This window comes from Oncorhynchus clarkii, chromosome 31, assembly GCF_045791955.1.
Source record: "Oncorhynchus clarkii lewisi isolate Uvic-CL-2024 chromosome 31, UVic_Ocla_1.0, whole genome shotgun sequence".
NCBI classification, from domain to species: Eukaryota; Metazoa; Chordata; class Actinopteri; order Salmoniformes; family Salmonidae; genus Oncorhynchus; species Oncorhynchus clarkii.
Genome location: NC_092177.1, coordinates 30,277,663 through 30,300,779, shown reverse-complemented (window position 1 = coordinate 30,300,779; position 23,117 = coordinate 30,277,663). Strand labels below are relative to the sequence as shown.

Sequence of the window (23,117 nt, the reverse complement as noted above, 5' to 3'; positions counted from 1 at the left end):
TCTGAGTGTGCACAAGAACTACAATTCCCAGTGTATTTTACAGTAGAACTTTGTTTGGTGAGTGGTTGGCCGAATAACCCTTTGGCGAATGCAGCGCGTGATGTAAACAGAATAAAGGGCTATACAGTAGAGATAGATCTATCTACAGCAAACATATACATCTGGTCTGATTTACTTTAAATCTTTATTCTGGAAACGTATACTTTTTTTGCAATAGTATAAGCCGTTCTGTAGATTTGTAAAACTTTCAAATCCCATTTTGTCAGCATGATTATTGTTTCACACTGGTTTAATTTTGGCACAATTGTTTCATTCTCTGCTATTGGTCAAAATAAACCACGATAAATGAGTTTGCTCTGCTTCGATTGGCTGCGGAACAAGAACCTTCACCACCAGTTTGCCTTTCCACTAGCTTCTATAGCCACAAAGTCCAATTCCAAAGCCACACAGTCAGATTCCACAGCCAAAACTAGGTGAAAATTCTGTCAATGTACTCTTCAGCAAGGCACTTAACCCGAATTCCCCCTGCAAATCGCTCTTGACAAGAGCGTCTGATAAGTGACTAAAATGTTAGGTTTAAAATCAAATTTTAAGATCAATTGTATAAATAGGCGGGGTTTATGACTGTCTTTCCACTACATAACCCAGCTACAAAGTCAGATTCCAAAGAGACCGTCTAAATTGGCTACAAACAAATTAGCATTTTGGTCTTAATTTAAGGTTAGGCATAATGTTAACAGTGTGCTTGAAAATCAGATTTTAAGAAGATCAATTTTAGAAATGGGCGGAGTTTATCCATAATTATGACTTTGTGGTTGTGTTAACTAGTGACGATCCCAGTTTATCGACTCGAGATTAGCAGCAGAAACTGAAAATGTCGGATCCCACGGTTGCAGACACTCGCCGATTAAACTCTAAACCGCAGGATCTTACAGATGCGTATGGCCCCCCAAGCAATTTTCTTGAAATCGACGTTTATGACCCACAAACTATTGGAGTCGGCCGGAACCGATTTACCACTTATGAAGTGAGAATGCAGGTGAGGAGCGCCAGTAATGAAATCGAGGCCGGTGATTTTGGCGGGGCCTAGTGTAGGTGACGCTAGTATGGTGTGGGAACATGGGTTGGGACGTGTTTTTGGAGAGACTCGACTTTTTGCTTTTCAAATGCTTAGCCTTTCACTTTGTCATGTTAAATAATAATTTCATCCAAATTCCTCATGCAGTCGTTACTAATATGGCTACCACAAACATTACATAGCCAGCATGTGAAAGGTTGTCAGGTTAGGTAGTGTTTCTGCAGGTAGCCTTTGCTAGTCAGTATGTTAGGCTATAGCTAGCTCGTTTATTCAATTATGTAGGATGTGCAGGCTTTTTCTCCAACCCAGAAGAAAACCCTGCACACCCTTGGAATCCCCAGGCTCGATATTAAAGAATATTGGGACAGTTAGTACTGTGGTTATCAATCACATGTATTTATAAAGCACTTCTTACATCAGCTGATGTCACAACGTGAAACCCAGCCTAAAACCCCAAACAGCAAGCAATGCAGGTTTCGAAGCAGTGGCTAGGAAAAACTCCCTAGAAAGGCCAGCACCTAGGAAGAAACCAGGCTATGAGGGGTGCTATGAGATGAGCAGACCGCCACTGGGGTGTTAAACCTTCATTGTATAGAAAGAAAGGTGTTTGAACATGAGCTAGTCTCTCAAATCCTAGGGCATGCTTCAACATTGGTACATTGTGGGAGACAACCTGTCTGTCTAGCAGGGTTGTCAAACTCATTCCATGGAGGGCCTAGTGTCTGGGTTTTAAACTTCATTTAAGACCTATACAACCAGGCGATGGGAGTTCCTTCCTAATTAGTGACCTTAAGTCATCAAGTACAAGGGAGAAGTGAAAACCCACAGACACTAGGCCAGCATTTCCTCAAACTGTTCACCTTTTAGTTTTTTGCCCTAACACTGCACAGCTGATTCAAATGATAAACATGTCATGATTATTTGAATCAGCTGTGTAGTGCTAGGGCAAAAACAAAAACATGCGCAGAGTTTAGGAAACCCTGCACTAGGCCCTCCATGGAATGAGTTTGATACCTGTGGTCTAGAGACTATATGGGCTGAGGGATAGACATAAGTTGGCCAGTGTATACCCATACTACTACAGACCTCACCTAATTACCTGGCTGTCACACTGCATGGGGAGGCAAGTAGCCTAGTGGTTAGAGTGTTGGACTAGTAACCAAAAGGTTACACAAATCCCTGAGCCGACAGGGTAAAAATGACTTGCCTAGTTAAATAAAGGTCAAATTAAAAAAATATGTTTTAATGCAACAATCTCATGGACACTCCTCTGGGTTTCCCTACTCCCAAAAGATGGGGTTGTATTATGAACCATCCGCTATCACTAAATACACCACGCCAGTTTCATAATTGAACAGTGGTGTTCACAGAGTGAGACAAGATGCTGATGAAGTTATTCATTTATGAAGGGTGTAAGTACTGAAGTTTCACCATGTCACTGGACATGCTGTACTGGAAATGCCCCCAATCTGTATTTCTGTCATTTTAATGTAGTGATTAATATAATTGTTATCACGTGCAGACAAACCTTCCCATCTTCAAACTTAAGGACTCTGTTGTGCGAAGAAGGTACAGTGATTTTGAGTGGCTGAAGAATGAGCTGGAGAGAGACAGTAAGGTAGGCTCTCACACTGCATAACTAATTACCTGTATGTCTCACCAGTATAATGGCAATTTATTTTGTTGGAATTCCTGTGTTTGTTTCTGTGTTTGTAACTAATTTACTGATAAGGGGTGCCCTTTCTACAGATTGTGGTGCCCCCTCTCCCTGGCAAAGCTTTGAAGAGACAGCTGCCCTTCCGAGGAGATGAGGGCATCTTTGAGGACTCCTTCATTGAGGAGCGGAGGGTAGGCTTGGAACAGTTTATCAACAGGTGTGTAATGTTTCTGCCAATGGTATTTCTCTCTCTCTCTCTGTATGGCTGTCTCCATTTCAATGCATTGTCAAATTAACTCTCAGCCATCTGCCTTTTGACTCCACTAATAAGCAATTATGATTGCTAATTATCTGAAACCTACTTCTTTCTCCACTATCACCAGACTCGCAGGTCATCCCCTGGCCCAGAATGAGCGCTGTCTTCACATGTTCCTTCAGGATGAGTCCATTGACCGGAACTACATTCCTGGAAAAGTACGCCAGTAGGATGGGCAGGGTTGAGTTGCCATCTAGGGAAGAGAATTGCCAGGGACCTCACGATATAATATCACGATTCTTAGGTGCTGATATTTATTGCGATTTAATGTTCCAAACATAGTGCTTATTATACACTGAGTATATAAAACATTAAGAACACCTGCTCTTTCCATTACATAAACTGACCAGGTGAATCCAGGTGAAAGCTATGACCCCTTATTGATGTCACTTATTAAATCCACTTCAATCAGTGTAGATGAAGGGGAGGAGATGGGTAAAGAATGATTTTTAAGCCTAGAGACAATTGAGTTATGGATTGTGTATGTGTGCCATTCAGAGGGTGAATGGGCAAGACAAAATATTTCAGTGCCTTTTTGAATGGGGTGTAGTGTTAGGTGCCAGGCGCAACACTGTTGGATATTTCCGTGCTCAACAGTTTCCCGTGTGTATCAAGAATGGTCCACCACCCAAAGGACTTCCAGCCATCTTGACTGTGGAAAGCATTGGAGTCAACATGGGCCAGCATCCCTGTGGAACGCTTTCGACACCTTGTAGAGTCCATTCTCCGACGAATTTAGGCTGTTCTGAAAGCAGGTGGGGGGGGGGGGGGGTGGAAAACTCAATATTAGGAAGGTGTTCCTAATTTTGGATATACTCTATACAGAGAGACAAGATGCAGCATGAGAGAACGAGTTTTGATCAGTCAGGGAAATAAAAGTGCTGACAAAAAAGGAGAACAAGCTAAAGGAGGAAAGATACCTGCGTTTTGGCACAGATACAGCCAACGTGCGCTAGCCGACAGGGTGGCTGTGTTGGAGAGGGGTGTGGCAGTAGGTGGGGTGTGCTGGCTGTTCCTTAGCGGTTTCCATCTATCTCTCCCAGCAAGGGAATAGCGTTTTATTTGTACACTAAATTATATATAACACACACGCACACAATATGACCTCCGCTATCAAGTCTTGACTTACCTAGTACCCTAATTTTGTGCTTACAAGAAGCATAATCGGGTGAAATTATATAAGATAACTTTGTATAACTTAAATGCATATTTATTGTGTAAATGTGTCTAACAGATTTCCATCCAACAATTTTACGTGAGTGAAGTACATGTCGGATGAAAATATCAGGGCTGATGGAAACGGCAAATTTGTCTGGAAAATGTCAAAATATCTACAAAACAAATGACACTAGACGAGGTGGGCTCTTTTTATATTGGTAAAATTAACGATGTGAGAAATGGCGGTGGAAACGCCTTTGTAATAACCATCTTGAGTCACCCGATGCAATGTTGTGTGGTCCTCCCACTACGGCTCGGGGAAAGCTTGCAGTTCATTAGGCTACAGATGAAATAAGTTATGATGCACTTCACCTGGAGCTGAAAGTGCACGGTGATGAGCTTGATGCTCCTTTCAGATAAATACAGAGTCTTATTCTGGTGACGTGATGATCAATGCTTGGCTGCTGTTTGACAAATACAAATCTCAGTCTTATCCATAATAATATAAGTAGCCTACCCGCGCTGTATCTGCAAGGTGTTGGTTAGAGCACACGTGCCAAGACCAGAGTCGGCACATTTGCTGTAAAATGCAACTTTTTATTTTACAAAACCACCAGTAGAGTTGAAAAAGCGATGGAAACCCATTCAACTTCTATTTTTTTTTTTTTTACATGGGAATTTAACAGTAAGTCATCTTTATGTGCACTCCTTCATCACGCACAGCTTTTTATCCGCAACAGGTCAATATAATAAACGCATCTCTGGTGGGATGTGTATTGTTTTTATGCAGATTTTAGAATATTCGCATGAGAATCTGTCGCCAATTGGATGGAAACCTGGCTGGTGATGACTGTTTCTCATCATTTTAAATGTGAAAATTAAGAAGCTATAGCTTAGCAAGGGGACAAAAGGATTATGTTCTGTAATGTCAGATTACATTTTACAGTGGTTTAAGGAACCTGAACATACAGAGAACCGTATCAGAGGTTTTTGTGTCTTACAATGTCTCCCCCCCCCCCCCCCCCCCCCTTTTCTTTTTTTTTAGGTGTGAATAAAGTAAGTTTGGTTATGCTTTTTATTCATATTAATACAATTGTGATCATTTTCCAACCGCTTTTGTGTGTGTCAATTCAGATTTGGTTTAGCGGGTTACCAATACATTAATGCATTTATGCTCATATCTCTTCGTTTCCCTCTTTTTCAATCAACCACTTATTCCTTTTTAAATTTTCCTTGAGTAAGTGTAACTGTTGCCATGATATGGTTGCATGCATGCATGGGGTAATATTTACAGTTCATCTTTAGTAAAATACATTACTTCCCCTTTTGGCTTAAAGGGAAATGTCACTGTTTTTCAACTTTATATATCTACAGCACCGCAACATATTTGAAAATGATACTTTTTTTGTTTAGTTAAAAAAAACAGTAAGTGTTTCTGATGACATCATCGGTATGCGTCATGTGATATTAATCAATTTATGAGTAGGAATATGAAGTTGAACATTTTTGGAATGTCCCTTTAAACCAGTCATGCAGGCTTTCATGGCGGCAGTAACTGAGACCTAGAGAGCAGTATCTAACATACATTATATGAATGTATGGCTAGACCTTGCTATTGTTTTTTTAATGACAGATTACATGCAGTTAAGATTTGAATTACCAGTTTACATCAAAATGCTCTCATCTCCAGCACCCTAAAATCTGTCGGATGCTGTATGCTGACACTGGTAACACAATGGAACATACCCTTGAGATCATATAAAAACATTTTTTTTTAAAGGAAGATTCCATTAACCTAGCCATTGTATCAGAGCCTAGAACTAACCTATACACTCTTACCCTTTTTTTGATAGTAGTAACTATGTTATAGACATTGTAGAACAGTAAAGGTCTATATGCCTTTTGTTTAGACTTTAAAGTCTTGGTCTACATAAGTGTAGTGAGACTGGCAACACTAATCCTCAGATGCTAATAAGTCCATGAATACCTGTGATTTGTTTTCCTTTCTATAGCAGCCCCAGAGATGAAAATGATGTCTACTCAGCCCATCTTCTCAACCCTACACCCCCTGGCTGTTTGGCTTTATCACTAGAGCCTACGCTGTCTCTTCCATAGGTGGCCCATCCTCCAAGACAACTGCATCTGCTGGAACTCTCTGTAAATACTGTGTACATATATACATATCTTATTTGTAGTTGGCCTGGGGAAGCTCTGGGGGTATTCACATGCAGAGCATTTAACTTGTAGCAGAAGCCTGAGGGTGGGGAAGGTGAATTTATAAAACGATTGAGTTAGTAAGTTACCTTTATGAAACAACATGGTTTTTCGGGAGTTAAACTTGAGGCTTATTAAGTAAGTAGGCGTTGGTAATAATTATAACACTTAATTTTTGGAATGAGAAAATATTGTTTTAGTAACACAAGTTGGCTTCCTAACTCATGAATTCTGCTTGGTGAAATATAATTGTGTACATTTCTCATGTGAAAATGACAGTCTGCCAAAAATAATTTCCCCATAGCAACCAGTTTCTCAGTTAGAGATCGATCTCCGAAGGGAAACCTGGCCAACCTGACTCACCAACACAAAGCATTCTATTACTTTCATTAAGATTATTTTTACATTACTTGACAACTTATTTACGAATTTGATAGAGGAATGATTCCATAGTGTAATAGAAAAAATTGCCAAGTATCAGGATCAAGTCTTGAGGACAAATATTCATTCGTACCACCTCAATGGTCATAAAAGACATTGCACTTGATGTAATAGTAGGGATCTTAACCCCAATGTGTTGGGAAAACTCCCAACCTAGATTCTCGCCACCGTGGTCACAATCATTTCCAACCTTTCTCCTCTACTGCAACACTATTGTAGGTTGTTGTAAATGAGAATATTTGATATCAACTTACCTGGTAAAATAAAGCTCAATCTTATAACAAGAATGTCCAGCAGGATACTTATTTTGCTTACACTCGCAGATACAGGGTTGTCTTAGAAGGAAATATTATTCGGTATTTAGGTGCTTCTGTTTAATGTGTGGGTTGAGGCTCATGCAGCCGGAAATGTCTGTAATCAAGCACCAAAGACAGTTTCTGCTTCATTGTGATATGTTTCCTGAAACATCCTCGGCCTCACTTCAACTAAACTGATGGCTAGTTGCCAACCATTTCATTGGTGTTTTATGTTCATGTGTTTTTGACCATTCAAATACATAAAGGCTGTTTTTTTCTGATTTAAATTTGTTGACCACAATGTACTGTTAGTTTATTAAACCACTGAAAATCTATCAAAGGTGGTTGTCTCCTCATTTAAAAAATATTATGTTATTATGGCCCAATAATCTCTCACCAATTTAGTGGAAATTGCTTTCCTCAGTTATCTTTCAAACCAGTGGTCAAGAAGAGGACAAGGCAAGAAAGCGACCAGACCAGATGGAAATAGCCATACCTGGTGTAATAGTGACTTTAAAAAAGGAACTGAATGTACTACTACACTGTAGTAGATAAATAGACGTCCGTTCTATTAAAATATAATTAGTTCCATGTCGACATTTTTACCTTTGTACCTTTAAAAGGTATTGACGTTGCTTACGTTCCAATGACGTCTGACAAATGACATTAATCTGTCTATTTCCCCGGATGACAACCAATGAGAGTTGAGTAGAGGCGGGATGTTTACACTGTTAGCCAAACAAAATACATTGGTTGTGCCACTTAGAGTAGTAATATTCTAGTCACACCTTTTACAGACTGTAAAAACAGATGTTCCATCTGATCGCAGAATTTATTTCTGTGCCCATCAATTCCTCAGGTATGTAGCTATAAGTTATTTACCAAAGGCATCGAATGTAAATTGAATTAGCTAGCTATGTGAACCAAATGCGACTGCTCACCGATAGGAATCAATGAACTCAAAGTCATTCAAGATAGGGAGATGTATAGTGAATAGCAGTAGCTGGAACGAATGTGGCAGTTGTTGGTTGGTCTGCTGGACATTTTCGCGATGCCCAGCATGGCTACCACAATCCACGCACTACTACGTTTTGTGCCAGGCTACAAGACTCGCGTGCTCTGACTCGCATCGTCAGCAATAGCTAGCTGAACCCAAACGTAAATCAGACTGTCGTTGTTTTATGTAGTTAGCTAGATTAATATTTGAGTGTCGACCATTATCTATTTGACCTTTCTAGCCATCTGTACCCCTGGAATCAGGTGGGTGGCTGTTTACTTTGTTCCTTGTAAAAACACTGACCTCTGCATTACTCTGTGCAAGTCTGTAGTCCGTTCACTCTTGAATGTATTAATCTTGCCTAGCTAGGTAATAATGTCCCTCCAACTACAATATATTTCAACCAAATATAGCCTTGGATATCCTATTGCTGCTTAATCTGCAAACGCAGTACTGACCGTTTCTATTGTGGAATGCTTGGCTCTATGTTAATGGTTTGCATAACTATGTTCATATTTACCTGCTGAGGCATGTCTTTTCCCCGTGTCAAAAATTTCTGTAGGGTATTTATTTTTTTTTTTTTTCAGCCAAGAAACCTAACCACCACACCTACCTTCTGTTGGGATTCCAAGTAATGTTTGCGTGTTTTAGTAAGAACTGTGACTGGAAAGACTAGTGTGAAAGAGCCCTGCTGAGAGATTCCCAGGCTGAGTAAGTTTCATCTGCTTGAGACCTGTGAGTGCTCCCGGGCTGAGAGGATGGTGTGGTGTTGGTAGGGTGATGAGGTAAACAGTTCTCTTGGAAGTGATCAAATGAATGGTTTAAGCCTACTATAAGAGTTAACCATGTATAGAATGGGCACTCCGGAAGATCTTTCAGCCTTTTGGTGAATTGCATTATTGTGGAGACATGGGCACGTAATAAAAAGAAAGCTGGCTGCTGTGGCTGCTGATGCTCTGTTGTCATCATGGCCCATAATTAGATTGCCCTTTTGGAGGAAAGGATCTGATGAATAGCAAATGCAGTGTGCACCAACTGGTGTCATTTCAGATGAAGTGAAGCGAGGTAACCATGGAAACACCCGTCCTGGATTCCAGGACCTGCAAATTGAACATTATGCCCTGCCTCATTCCTTAGCAAACATAGGAAAGGATTCCATTGTCATATGATGCTTGGTCTTCTGAAAGTGGCCTGTTTAAATTTAATCATGAACTGTAGAACTTATTTTTCTTTATTTACTAAAACTCTTTGTGAGCATGGAACAACTTGTTGTAGTCATGGCAAGACAACAATGTAGTGTTGTTGAACTCGGAAATGTCCTGGCACCTAGGCCAGATTTTCTGTCATAAATTCGGTTTACAATGGTTGTTCTATCTTTTACAATTGTATTGAGAATAAACCTGCTTATACATGACCAGAACGACTCATTATTTCAGCTCCCACAACCTATTTCTAAGACTTCGGTTAGTGTAGCCCACACACTACGCCATACTCTTTCTAGGCTACACAAACAGTGCTCTCTCTATTCAATCCACATCGTTTAAATTCAGTTTTACAGCGTGATTGAGATTTAAAAGCAATGTTCCCGCTTTAGCAGAGACCTCATTCACGGTAAACGCTGCATATGTCGGCTCAAAGGGAAATTATCTTTACATTTCTATCGCAGAATCTGTAACGCTTTACAGCTTGAAAAGAGCTAATAGTCATGGCAAATTTATTTCCGAGAAGGTTAGGTTTACGTAACGTTGCCGATTATCCTCTTAATGAAGGAGAAAGGCCAACTCTATGCTTGATTTAGGCCTAGTTGTGATCGCAGAGTCTGGCTGGCTCAACTTCTCCTGGCTAGTATGTCAGCCTACTGATTCTAGTAGATTGAATTGAAACAAGCAGACCTTGCAATCCCATTGACTGTATCCCTATTGTCAGCCTAAAGTCAGCCATATGTTACTGTTCAAATGGTTAGCAAATGGTAAGTGCCGTGTGTGTAGTAACTGGTGACTGAGTTATGCATATTCGTTGCATTCATAGTCTATAGTCTGTACACTACAGATTGAGAACAACGACCTGAGATATGAATGTGTGTATGCTATGCAGTCACCTGTGTAGTCTGTGTTCCCTGTAGGCGTTATCTTCCGTCAGCCAATAAGGTGTATTTCCCAGACTCAACCTTATTAAACTTGCATGGCCTCTCCGGTGTGTGTGTGCGCCTAGGATCAACCTGAAGCCATCGACAGACAGGAGAGCTTTATTATGTCCAACCATGGCGCCCTAACAGTGGGCTTAGACAGCTAGACTACTCCTTCCTGTTTAACGGTAGCTGTTTTGGGCACCGTTGGATGTGGCGATTCTATTTTTCTTATGCTTCTTTAAAATTTAAATCGGTCTGGTGTGTCAAGTCAGAGGCCCTTCATCAGGTTTTTCCATTCCCCTGTGTCTCTCTCCCATGCTTTCTTTGCCAACGTTGCTGCCATTCCTCCTATTTCCCCCCCTTTCTCCCTCTTCTCTTTTCTTATTTATTTTCTTTGTTCTCCTATTTTAGTTTTTCTTCTGGCTGCAAATGAATGGGGTTCTTAAATCTCTCCCTTAGCTAGTGTTTCAGATTCACTATGGTCTCTGCCAAGGTCAGGGTACTGGTCAGCACTACTGCATGGCTTTCTTCCCGTGAGGGACCACCAGCCAGAGGTCGGGACAGAGCTGTCACTGTCTATGCCTAAATGGCTGCCTGCCATTATTCACTATTCAGCCAGCCTGCCTTTAGAAGCAAGTTATCCTAGTATCAGGTGGAGATCTGTAGAGAGAATGGGGTTTTACACAGGACGCATATGGGCAATTCCACGTTAACAGAATGACGCTGAACCTCCTAATTTTCACTTTAAAAGTATGCCAAACAAAAACAATTGATTGCAAAGTTAAACAAACCATACAACTCTAAGCACAATGACTACTTTTAACAGTTCCCACTGAACATTTTTCAAAAACACATTTAATTAAAGAACGGTGCAGATGTAAAATTGGGAAACAGATTTTTTGAAAAATCTCCTACTTTTTTATGTGACCACGTTTTTCCGAAAGCTCAGTTAAATATCTGCCTCGAATTAAGATTCAAAGATGTCAGAAAGAATGGTGTGTCAGCTACAACATGACACCTTGAGTTTGAAAAAAATCTCTCTTGGTTATTGAACTACTAAGTGAAGTAGATTAACACCCGGTAACAGAATGACATCATGGGTCCCTGTTCTGTACAGAAATGCATAATTATTAATGTCATTCTCTTCATGGTGATGTATCCTGAACAGGTACACAAAGGTAGAAAAATGTAATATCCTCCTTTGCATGTTTGGATATTATTCTACACACTGGCTTTTATTCTAATGAGCTCTGTTCCCAGGTACAGATCTGTACCAATCAGGTTTGTTTTTGGATCAAAAGGGGCCTTAGATGGTTGTCGTGGTAGTGGAGAGTGCCAATAAGCTTGGTTGGCCGTTGTCGTGGCAAAATCTGACATTTTAGAATTTTTAGGCCAATTCCTTTTCTTCTTTTTTTTTGCTGTCTTAAATCGAATTTCCTGCGATTCTACATATTCTGCCATGGAGCTGAGATTTATTTTGTTGTTGCCGTTTGAAAGCTAGTTTCCTGCAATTCTATGCACTTTGCCATGGATAATGTTCTTCTTTTTTGGTCAAACATAACAAAATGCTACATTTCTCCCTGACTGTCTATCTTTTATTTTGATTGGATCTGAAATAGTAATGCCCCTGTGTGGAAAAAGTAATTGCTGCCTTACACTCAATAACTGGTTGTGCCACCTTTAGCAACAATGACTTCAACCAAACGCTTCCTGTAGTTGTTGATCAGTCTCTCATATCGCTGTGGAGGAATGTTGGCCCACTCTTACATGCAGAACTGCTTTAACTCAGCGACGTGTATGGGTTTTCAAGCATGAACTGCTCGTTTTCAAGCAACAAATGTGAAGTTTTGGAATGGCCTAGTCAAAGTCCAGACCTAATTACAATTTGAGAAGTTGTAACAGGACTTGGAATGAGCAGTTCATGCTTGAAAACCCACAAATGTAGCTGAGTTAAAGCAGTTTTTCATCCAAGAGTGGGCCGTGATAAACTCTTCAGTGTCTGGGCTTGTCCTTCAAAATCACTCCTGTTGTGTGTGTGTGTGTGTGTGTGTGTGTGTGAGAGAGAGAGAGCTGTCTTCTTGGGTATGATGATACAAGCTTGGCACACCTGTATTTGGGGAGTTTCTCCCATTCTTCTCTGCAGATCATCTCAAGCTCTGTCAGGATGGATGGGGAGTGTTGCCACACAGCTATTTTCAGGTCTCTCCAGAGATGTTTGATCGGGTTCAAGTCCTGGCTCTGGCTGGGCCACTCAAGGACATTCAGAGACTTCTCCCGAAGCCATTCCAGCGTTGTCTTGGCTGTGTGCTTAGGGTCGTTGTGCTGTTGGAAGGTGAACCTTCGCCCCAGTCTGAGGTCCTGAGCGCTCTGGAGCAGGTTTTCATCAAGGGTCTCTCTGTACTTTATTCCGTTCATTTTTCCCTCGGTCCTGACTAGCCTCCCAGTCCCTGCCGCTGAAAAACATCCCCACAGCATGCTGCTGCCACCACCATGCTTCACCATAGGGATGGTGCCATGTTTCCTCCAGACGTGACACTTGGCATTCAGGCCAAAGAGTTAAATCTTGGTTTTGTCAGACCAGAGAATCTTGTTTCTCATGGTCTGAGAGTCCCTTTAGGTGCCTTTTTGGCAAACTCCCAAGTGGCTGTCATGTGCTTTTTGCTGAGGAGTGGCTTCCGTCTGGCCACTCTACCATAAAGGCCTTATTGGTGGAGTGCTGCAAAGATGGTTGACCTTCTGGAAGGTTCTCCCATCTCCACAGAGGAACTCTGGAGCTCTGTCAGAGTGACCATCGGGTTCTTGTTCACCTTCCTGACTGAGGCCCTTGTCCCCAGATTGCACAGTTTGGCCGGACGGCCAGCTCTAGGAAGAGTCTTGGTGGTTCCAAACTTCTTCCATTTAATAATGATGGAGGCCACTGTGTTCTTGTGGACCTTCAATGCTGCAGAAATGTTTTGGTACCCTTTCCCAGATATGTGCTTCGACACAATCATGTCTGAGATCTAAGAACCATTCCTTCAACCTCATGGCTTTGTTTTTTTCTCTGACATGCACTGTCAACTGTGGGACCTTTTTATATAGACAGGTGTGTGCCTTTCCAAATCATGACCAATAAATTGAATTTACCACAGTTGGATTCCAATCAAGTGATTGAAACATCTCAAGGATGATCAATGGAAACAGGATGCACCTGAGCTCAATTTCAAGTCAGGTAGCCTAGTGGTTAGAGCTTTGGACATGTAACCGAAAGGTTGCAAGATCGAATCCCTGAGCTGACAAGGTAAGAATATGTCGTTCTGCCCCTGAACAAGGTAGTTAAACTACTGTTCCTAGGCCGTCATTGAAAATAAGAATTTGTTCTTAACTGACTTACCTAGTTAAATAAAGGTTTTTAAAAAAGGGTCTGAATATTTACATAAATATGATATTTAAGTTTTTTATTTTGAATACATTTGTAAAACATTCTAATAACCTGTTTTTGCTTGTCATTATGGGGGATTTTGTGTGTGTGGATTGATGAGGGGAAATAAGGCTGTAATGTAAAGAAGAATTGGAAAAAGTCAAGGGGTCTGAATACTTTCTGAATGCAGCGTATTTGATTTATTTCTCCTCCTCCCCAGCCGGCTGTAAGAAGATCCTTCATCTCCTCTTGACTTGGTGACCTGCTGTCCTACCATGGCTGAGAAGCTAGCTTCCTTTGGTAAGATGCTGCTCAGGCGGCGAGCGCTGGACTGTAACCAGGAAGAGAGCCACTTCGCCCGCTGCCTGAGCACACTGGACCTGATAGCCCTGGGGGTGGGCTCCACTCTGGGGGCCGGCGTCTATTTGCTGGCTGGAGAGGTGGCCAGGGAGAAGGCCGGCCCAGCCATCGTACTCTGCTTCCTCATCGCAGCGCTCTCCTCCGTCCTTGCTGGTCTGTGTTATGCTGAGTTTGGTGCCCGTGTGCCAAAGACTGGTTCAGCCTACATGTACAGCTATGTGACAGTGGGGGAGATCTGGGCCTTCATCACTGGTTGGAACCTCATCCTCTCCTATGTCATAGGTGAGTCAGAAGTGGGAGTTAGAGAAAATTAGGGATTTTTGAGATTAAGAAGGGATGCAATTCAAAATGGGGGGAGGGAACGTTTGATTTGTTTGTATCTTATAAAGTTGCAAGAAACACATTTGAGGTTGAAACAGGATATGAGAGGTGCAATGATAAATCTCTTGACATTTTTCCTCATAACTCTAAGCAGGGATATTACTGCAATACCCAAGACAGTCAATTGAGATGATCAGCAATTCTGAGAAGCTGAATAATTAAGATTCTGTTGAGGACTTGAGCTGAAGCGGTTTTACAGGCAGATTGGTCCTCTAGAAGGATTGCCTCTTGACAGAAGGGCCCTTGAAAGTGTGACTCCAACTTCTGTCATTATAAATCTCTTCCTCTCGCTCCCTTCCTCTTCTCTCCCTCTTTCAGGCACAGCCAGTGTTTCTCGGGCCTGGAGCTCCACCTTTGACAACCTGGTTGAACAGAAAATCTCAGACTTCTTCAGAGCCTCCATGTCCATCAAGGTCCCTGGGAAGATTCTGGCTGAATACCCAGACCTCTTCGCCCTCATCCTGATCTTGCTGCTCACTGGTGAGGCTCTCATTTAACATAACTCGGAACACATTTGAAAGCATTATACACACCATCAGCAAAAATACATGTACAATAATAGGGCTCTTCATTCCTGCCTTAGGGCATGCGAAGAGTTCCCATTCAGTGTAGCATTATGATTGCCTGTGCTTGGTCGCTGCCCACGTCTGTGGCCCTGACACTTTGCCAACACCCACACAGGCCTGCTGGCGTTTGGCGTGAGTGAGTCGGCCCTGGTGAACAAGATCTTCACGGGGGTCAACCTGGTGGTGCTGGGCTTCGTCATCATCTCAGGACTGGTGAAGGGAGACCGTACTAACTGGAACCTCACTGTCGAGTACTTTGTCAACACGTCCAACATCACTGATACAGAGTGAGTCACCAATCAACCGGCAGACAGACAGACAAGAGCTCATGAGGAGTGGTTTATTAGGCAGGAATGGTGTTTTAAAATCAGCCCAAGGGAGTAGTTGAATATATGAGCCTGTTTACAAAAATATATTAACTCCTTTAGAGACATCAACCATTAGGGATACCAGTTCTCTTCCTGAAGACTGAATATGAAATTATTATCTTTCTCTTTGCCGTTTTTCTTTATTTTCCAGGCTACTTCAATAACTTTATTAAACAATAATTATAACCAGTCCCCTGCTCTTTCTTTGTCCAGGATCATTAAAGAGAAGTTTGGCAATGGGGGTTTTGCTCCATTCGGCTTCAGTGGAGTCCTTTCTGGTGCAGCAACTTGCTTCTATGCCTTTGTGGGTTTCGACTGCATCGCAACCACAAGTAGGCAATTTCCTCTCGTCTCTTGACACCAATGATTTACACACAACATTAAGAACACCGTAATATTGAGTGGCACGGCACCCCCTGCTTTTGCCTTCAGAACAGCCTCAATTCGTCAGGGCATGGACTCTGTTAGGTGTTGAAAGCGTTCCACAGGGATGCTGGCCCATGTTGACTCCAATGCTTTCCACAGTTGTGTCAAGTTGGCTGGATGTGCTTTGGGTGGTGGACCATTCTTGATACACACAGGAAACTGTTGTGTGAACCCCAGCAGCGATGCAGTTCTTGACACACAAACTGGTGCGCCTGGCACCGACCATCATACCCCGTTCAAAGGCACTTAAATCTTTTTTCTTGCCAATTCACCCTTTGAATGTCAATCAATGTCTCAAGGCTTAAAAATGATTTGTTAACCTACCTGTTTCCTCTCCTTCATATACACAGACTGAAGTGGATTTAACAAGTGACATCAATAAGGGTTCATAGCTTTCACCTGGTCATGGAAAGAGCAGGTGTTCTTAATGTTTTGGGACCGTGTGGCTCAGCTGGTAGAGTATGGTGCTTGCAATGCCAGGGTTGTGGGTTTGATTCCCACGGGGTATGAAAATGTATTCTCTGGATAAGAGCGTCCCCTTAATGGCTAAAAAGTCCATGTAAAATGTACCTGTGGTTGACGACTGTCAAATCTAAACCGTCTCATTATTTTTCCACAGGTGAAGAGGCCAAGAACCCCATGCGTTCCATCCCCATCGGTATCGTGGCTTCTCTGCTCATCTGTTTCTTTGCCTACTTCGGGGTGTCTGCAGCCCTCACTCTCATGATGCCCTACTACCTGCTGAACAAAGAGAGCCCGCTGCCAGAGGCCTTCAAGTATGTGCACTGGGACCCTGCCCGCTACATCGTGGCTGTGGGCTCCCTCTGTGCACTCTCCACCAGGTGACTGACAGACAGTTTCCCATAGAGACTTCCTCATGGCCTTGTGTGCACTTCTATGAAAGGTTGAAAGGCACCCAGATGGCAGGCTATTTTTGGTTAGATATTTATTTCTGGGTTTGAACAGATGTTTTTTTTCATATACTACTGTGCTTTCAATTCATTTTTTGTTTGTAATTATTTGCAGACAAAGGAACGGACACAAATTATGATGTGGAATATATGTGTTTGTTTCATGTGTTAACTTATATTTCGGGGTCATTCAGTGTTTGTGGACTGTCCAGCGACATGGCTGGCCTCTGTGTGATGGCGACTACTGTGTCTGAGTCTTTCTCTCTTTTCCCTGTCCAGTTTACTGGGCTCAATGTTCCCCATGCCCCGTGTAATCTATGCCATGGCTGAGGACGGCCTGCTCTTCCGTTTCCTCTCAAAGATGAACATCAAAACCAAGACCCCCCTGTTAGCCACCATCGTGTCGGGTATTGTAGCAGGTAAGCTTAGCTCTTGCTTTACTAAGTATCTCCTTTGTGCACCAACATTTCGTTTTCTGTCAACTGTTTAGCTGCTACTCTATGCTGCTTAGAATTTAAATGTATTCTTTCTTTCGGCAGCCCTGATGGCATTCCTGTTTGATCTGGCAGCCCTGGTGGACCTGATGTCGATTGGAACTCTCCTGGCATACACACTAGTGGCTGTGTGCGTGCTTATCCTCAGGTTAGCACAGAGGATTTTAGCTAACACACTTCTTTTTTTTTTTTTTTTTAAAGAGTCAGGCACAAACACATTTGATTCCTCAAATATCCAACTCTTTGCTGTAAATGAAAATGTTCTCAGTCAACGTAACTAGTAAAGTAAGGGTTGACTGAATTCTACCTACAGTTGAAGTCGGAAGTTTACATCCACTTAGGTTGGAATCATTAAAACTTATTTTTCAACCACTCCACAAATTTCTTGTTAACAAACTATAGTTTTGGCAAGTCGGTTAGGACATCTACTTTGTGCATGACACAAGTAATTTTTCCAACAATTGTTTACAGACAGATTATTTCACTTATAATTCCCTGTATCACAATTCCAGTGGGTCAGAAGTTTACATACACTAAATTGACTGTGCCTTTAAACAGCTTGGAAAATTCCAGAAAATTATGTCATGGCTTTAGAAGCTTTTGATAGGCAAATTGACATAATTTGAGTCAATAGGAGGTGTACCTGTGGATTTATTTCAAGGCCTACCTTCAAACTCAGTGCCTCTTTGCTTGACATCATGGAAAAATCAAAACAAATCAGCCAAGACCTCAGGGGAAAAAAAGTAGACCTCCACAACTCTGGTTCATCCTTGGGAGCAATTTCCAAACACCTGAAGGTACCACGTTCATCTGTACAAACAATAGTATGCAAGTATAAACACCATGGGACCACGCAGCCATCATACCGCTCAGGAAGGAGACGCGTTCTGTCTCCTAGAGATTAACGTACTGTGGTGCGAAATGTGCAAATCAATCCCAGAACAACAGCAAAGGACCGTGTGAAGATGCTGGAGGAAACAGGTACAAAAGTATCTATATCCACACTAAAACGAGTCCTATATCGACATAACCTGAAAGGCCTCTCAGCAAGGAAGAAGCCACCTCTCCAACACCACCATAAAAAAGGCAGACTACGGTTTGCAACATAGGAGCAAAGATTTTACTTTTTGGAGAAATGTCCTCTGGTCTGATGAAACAAAAATAGAACTGTTTGGCAATAATGACCATCGTTATGTTTGGAGGAAAAAGGGGGAGGCTTGCAAGCTGAAGAATACCCTCCAAACCGTGAAGCACGGGGTGGCAGCATCATGCTGTGGGGGTGCTTTGCTGCAGGAGGGACTGGTGCATTTCACAAAATAGATGGCATCATGAGGCAGGAAAATTATGTGGATATATTGAAGCAACATCTCAAAACATCAGTCTGGAAGTTAAAGCTTGGTCGCAAATGGGTCTTCCAAATGGACAATGACCCCAAGCATACTTCCAAAGTTGTGGCAAAATGGCTTAAGGACGACAAAGTCAAGGTATTGGAGTGGCCATCACAAAGCCCTGACCTCAATCCCATAGAAAATGTGTGGGCAGTTCCACCAGCTCTGTCAGGAGGAATGGGCCAAAATTTGCCCAACTTATTGAGGGAAACTTGTGGAAGGCTACTTGAAACATTTCACACAAGTTAAATAATTTAAAGCCAATGCTACCAAATACTAATTGAGTGTATGTAAACTTCTGACCTACTGGGAATGTGATGAAAGAAATAAACGCTGAAATAAATCATTCTCTCTACTATTATTCTGACATTTCACATTCTTAAAATAAAGTGGTGATCCTAACTGACCTAAAACAGGGAATTTTTACAAGGATTAAATGTCTGGAATTGTGAAGAACCTAAGTTTAAATATATTTGGCAAAGGTCTATGTAAACTTCCGACTTCAACTGTATGTGTATTTGTTCTCAGGTACCAACCGGGCACCCTGGGTGTCAGTGGTGCCAGTGAGAAGATGGTGGAGCTGGTGGGTCTGCAGAGGGCAGCCATGGCAGAGGGGGACAGTGGGGATGAGTTTGGCCAGGAGAGTGAGGGGGAGACCAGGCCCCTCAGGGAGCGGTTCATTCTCAAGATGCTGCTGGTGCCCAGCTGTGACGTCCCAACCAAGACCTCCGGTCTCATCGTCTACATCACTACCGCTGTCATCTGTGAGTCTCCCCCTTTTGACAGGGTGAAGTGTTAATGGTGTTTAAAGCTATATTTAAGTGAGCTGTTTTTGAGAGGGTTGGCATACTGAAAGCAGCTGTCTGATATGCAAATGAGAGAATACATTGAAATTATTTAATAAGATTCCACTATACATGCTAAGTTAACAATCTCTCTTCTCTCTTTAGCTGTGGTGTTCACCCTGCTGTGCATAGTGCTGTCTGTGTGTGGGGTAGAGGTGGTGAGTGGCCACCCAGTGTGGGTCACCATATGTGCGATACTGGCCTTCCTCTCCTTCCTGTGTGTGGTCATCATATGGAGACAGCCCCCGAGCAGACAGTCACTCACCTTTAAGGTATGATGGGAGTTTTCAGTCACATGACTAATTTCACGTACTTTTTCTTGAGAAACCAGTTCCCGTTTACTGAAGTTTTCCTCATTCTCCTAGTAACCACTTGGTCTGTCTGTACTTGGATCATCAGCTCTTCGCATAAAAGTGAATTAGAAAATATTTTGTAGTTGTTAGACTTGAATATGTCCAGTGTGTGGTTTAATGTACAAAATAAACATTTTGATTCCCTTCAGGTACCCCTACTCCCAGTGTTGCCATTGGTCAGTATCTTTGTCAACATTTACCTCATGATGCAGCTGGATGGGCCAACGTGGTGTCGCTTTGCAGTGTGGATGACTATTGGTTAGTGAGATTGCCACCCCTATTATTTATTTGCCTCTTGCGCCTATCTGTGTTGTTACACAACTTTGTGTTACGCAAGTACAGTGCGTCAGTGAGGTTTACCTTTGGCATGCTGTAGTTTATCACTGTTTAAATCCGTTTTTCTTCCTTCCTTCCTTCCTTCTTCCCTCTCTATCCTAGGTTTTATCATCTACTTTGGTTACGGGATTAAGAACAGCTCAGAGGCCACACCCAACCGCGGTAAATTTGAGCCAGTCCTCCGATCAAAGAGCCCCAACTTCCTGGCAGAGGATGACAATGAGGTGGAAGGAATGATGCCTTAGAGGAGAATAGTGGTAGAGTAGATGGTATTTGCCCCAACGACATATGACGCAAGCCTTGAACAGGAGCACATTCTTATCTGTTTGTTTTTTAACTGTCTGGGAATTGTGCCACAACAGACTCTTAACTTTCTGTCTTATTCTTCTTCTAAAATGGATTAAATTCATGTTTTCCCTCATCAATCTACACACAATAATGAAAAAGGCAAAAACATTTTTTTATAAATGTTTTGCAAATTTATTAAAAATAAAAAAAACTATACTTTATTTACCCTTTGCTATGAGACTCGGAATTGAGCTCAGGTGCATCCTGTTTCCATTGATCATCGTTGAGATGTTTCTACAACTTGATTGGAGTCTACCTGTGGTAAATTCAATTGATTGGACATGATTTGGAAAAGCACACACCTGTCTATATAAGGTCCCACAGTTGACAGTGTGGAAGAAGTTTGGAACCACTTAGGCTCTTCCTAGATCTGGCCGACCTGCCAAACTGAGCAATCGGGGGAGAAGGGCCTTGATCAGGGAGGTGACCAAGAACCCGATGGTCACTCTGACAGAGCTCCAGAGTTCCTCTGTGGAGATGGGAGAACCTTCCAGAAGGACTACCATCTCTGCAGCACTCCACCAATCAGGCCTTTATGGTAGAATGGCCAGATGGAAGCCACTCTTCAGTAAAAGGCACATGAAGTTTGCCTAAAGGCACCTAAAGGACTCTCAGACCATGAGAAACAAGATTCTCTGGTCTGATGAATCCAAGATTTAACTCTTTGGCCTGAATGCCAAGCGTCACGTCTGGAGGAAACCTGGCACCATCCCTACGGTGGAGCATGGTGGTGGCAGCATCATGCTGTGAAGATGTTTTTCAGCAGCAGGGACTGGGAGACTAGTCAGGATCGAGGGAAAGATGAAGGGAGATCCTTGACAAAAACCTGCTCCAGAGCGCTCAGGACTTCAGACTGGGGCGAAGGTTCACCTTCCAAGAGAACAACGACCCTAAGCACACAGTCGAGACAACGCTGGAGTCGCTTCGGGACAAGTCTCTGAATGTCCTTGAGTGGCTAAGCCAGATTCCGGACTTGAACCTGATCAAACATCTCTGGAGAGATCAGAAAATAGCTGTGCAGCGACACTCTCCATCCAACCTGACACAACTTGAGAGGATCTGCAGAGAAGAATGGGAGAAACTCTCCAAATACAGGTGTGCTAAGCTTGTAGCGTCATACCCAAGAAGACGCAAAGCTGTAATCGCTGACAAAGGTGCTTCAACAAAGTACTGAGTAAAGGGCCTGAATCCTTATGTAAAAGTGATAATTATTTTACATTTTAGGAAAAAAAAGAGAAAAAAATTAAACCTGTTTTTGCTTTGTCATTATGGGGTATTGAGGGGATAACAACAAAAAAAATCCATTTTAGAATAAGGATGTAACAATGTGGAGAAGGTCAAGGGGTCCGAATACTTTCTGCATATCTAAATGTTGAAAGGGTTCTTTGTATCAATGATGATGTCATTTAGGTGGTACAAATGGTAAGGAAACAGAGTTTCTCCACTTTAACATGTTATTCTAGTGCCTGGTTGTTTCTGCCTCAATTCAGCCATTTTCCCCCAAATGACATCTGATCTCTAGTGTCTTTGCCCTGTGAGTCAGTAAGCACATCAACAGTGTACGTGGTGTTGCGTGTCCTTCTGTCCATGTAGGTCAATCACTGGTTTTATTTGTGTTCTTTGAGGACAGGCAATACCAAGCAGAGTGTCAAACAACCCCGGAACTCACTGTCTGCACTATCGAGAGATGATTGACAATTCAATTAAATTGTCAGAATTGACAGTCCTTACCCAAAGGTTCAAATTTTGAATATTCTTTTAAACAATCATTTATATAATTTTGTTTAAATATTTATACAGAAACATGCATGTATATTTTTGTTGGATACATATATATATATTTATGTATGTTAAAATGTTTTTTATTTTTAAGAGCTGCCCAAATAATTATTCGGTTTAAAATTATGCTCTCAAAGGCTAAAAGGTAGAGATTGTGTTATGAGAGAAATAACTTATTTTTGTACCATGATGATATACAAACTCTACCAAATAGAGAGAGATGTCTGTAGGAAGGTACACTGAGGGGGGGAATTGTATATTCAGCCCAAAACTGACACTGGTGAAAGGCAGAGAAGGGATTCCAATACATATATAATTTCTAGAGTTGCATTAAAAGGCTTTCAGGTTACATTTCTGTTCGAAGGTCTTAAGCTTGTGGTTCATGTTACCCACCTGACTGGTTCCATGTATAATTGTGTCATTGAAAGAGGGGCCTGGGTTTTAATCGCTAACTCTGAGTGTCTAACTGAATGTAGTAATAACTTGAACTGAAAAGCCCACCAGCCTCAGTCAAGTTTTGTTTATAGAAACTTTGTGTGGTGTTGTTTACATCAACTTTTTGCTGTCTAACTATGTGCCTCAGTCTACATTTCAGTTGCTCACTTCAAGGGTATGAAACTGTCATTTGTATTCTATGCCTGTTTGATGTGGAAATTGTCTCCACAGATTATCAATTACAATTGATATCCGCTATTATTGGTATCAAATGAAGATTTTAAGGTCAAGACAGTCCAGTCTTATTGAAAAATGGGCTAGAAAACAAACTACAAATAGCTGTGAGTGAAAGTGGGGATATTTTCAGACTGTCATTGTTTAAAAAAAAAACAACTTTGAAAGGAGAGGTTATGATTTCATTAACAATGAATATCGTTTGTTC

At 41.9% G+C, this 23,117-nt stretch overlaps 2 protein-coding genes across 5 annotated transcripts; both read left to right on the top strand.

The window, feature by feature from the left end:
• The first annotated feature begins 637 nt into the window (after positions 1-637).
• LOC139390734 (sorting nexin-12-like) lies at positions 638-8,019 on the top strand. Of its 3 annotated transcripts, none has more exons than XM_071138068.1 (5): positions 638-1,039; positions 2,601-2,696; positions 2,828-2,952; positions 3,119-3,209; positions 6,222-7,495. In XM_071138068.1, exons 1-5 carry the CDS (start codon positions 875-877, stop codon positions 6,234-6,236), a joined length of 492 nt encoding a protein of 163 aa, XP_070994169.1. In that variant the 5' UTR covers positions 638-874; the 3' UTR covers positions 6,237-7,495. The 3 variants fall into 3 exon arrangements, with proteins under 3 accessions (XP_070994169.1, XP_070994168.1, XP_070994170.1); XM_071138067.1 differs by having other exon boundaries at positions 659-1,039; positions 3,119-3,217; positions 6,222-8,019; XM_071138069.1 differs by lacking the exon at positions 6,222-7,495 and adding an exon at positions 5,255-5,936 and having other exon boundaries at positions 659-1,039.
• Positions 7,873-21,761, top strand: LOC139390733 (cationic amino acid transporter 3-like). Of its 2 annotated transcripts, XM_071138064.1 has the most exons (12): positions 7,873-8,019; positions 13,906-14,327; positions 14,745-14,906; positions 15,108-15,279; positions 15,574-15,692; positions 16,406-16,628; positions 16,977-17,116; positions 17,237-17,339; positions 19,108-19,343; positions 19,530-19,696; positions 19,927-20,035; positions 20,216-21,761. In XM_071138064.1, exons 2-12 carry the CDS (start codon positions 13,961-13,963, stop codon positions 20,356-20,358), a joined length of 1,941 nt encoding a protein of 646 aa, XP_070994165.1. In that variant the 5' UTR covers positions 7,873-8,019; positions 13,906-13,960; the 3' UTR covers positions 20,359-21,761. The 2 variants fall into 2 exon arrangements, with proteins under 2 accessions (XP_070994165.1, XP_070994167.1); XM_071138066.1 differs by lacking the exon at positions 7,873-8,019 and having other exon boundaries at positions 13,834-14,327.
• Positions 21,762-23,117: the final 1,356 nt, after the last annotated feature.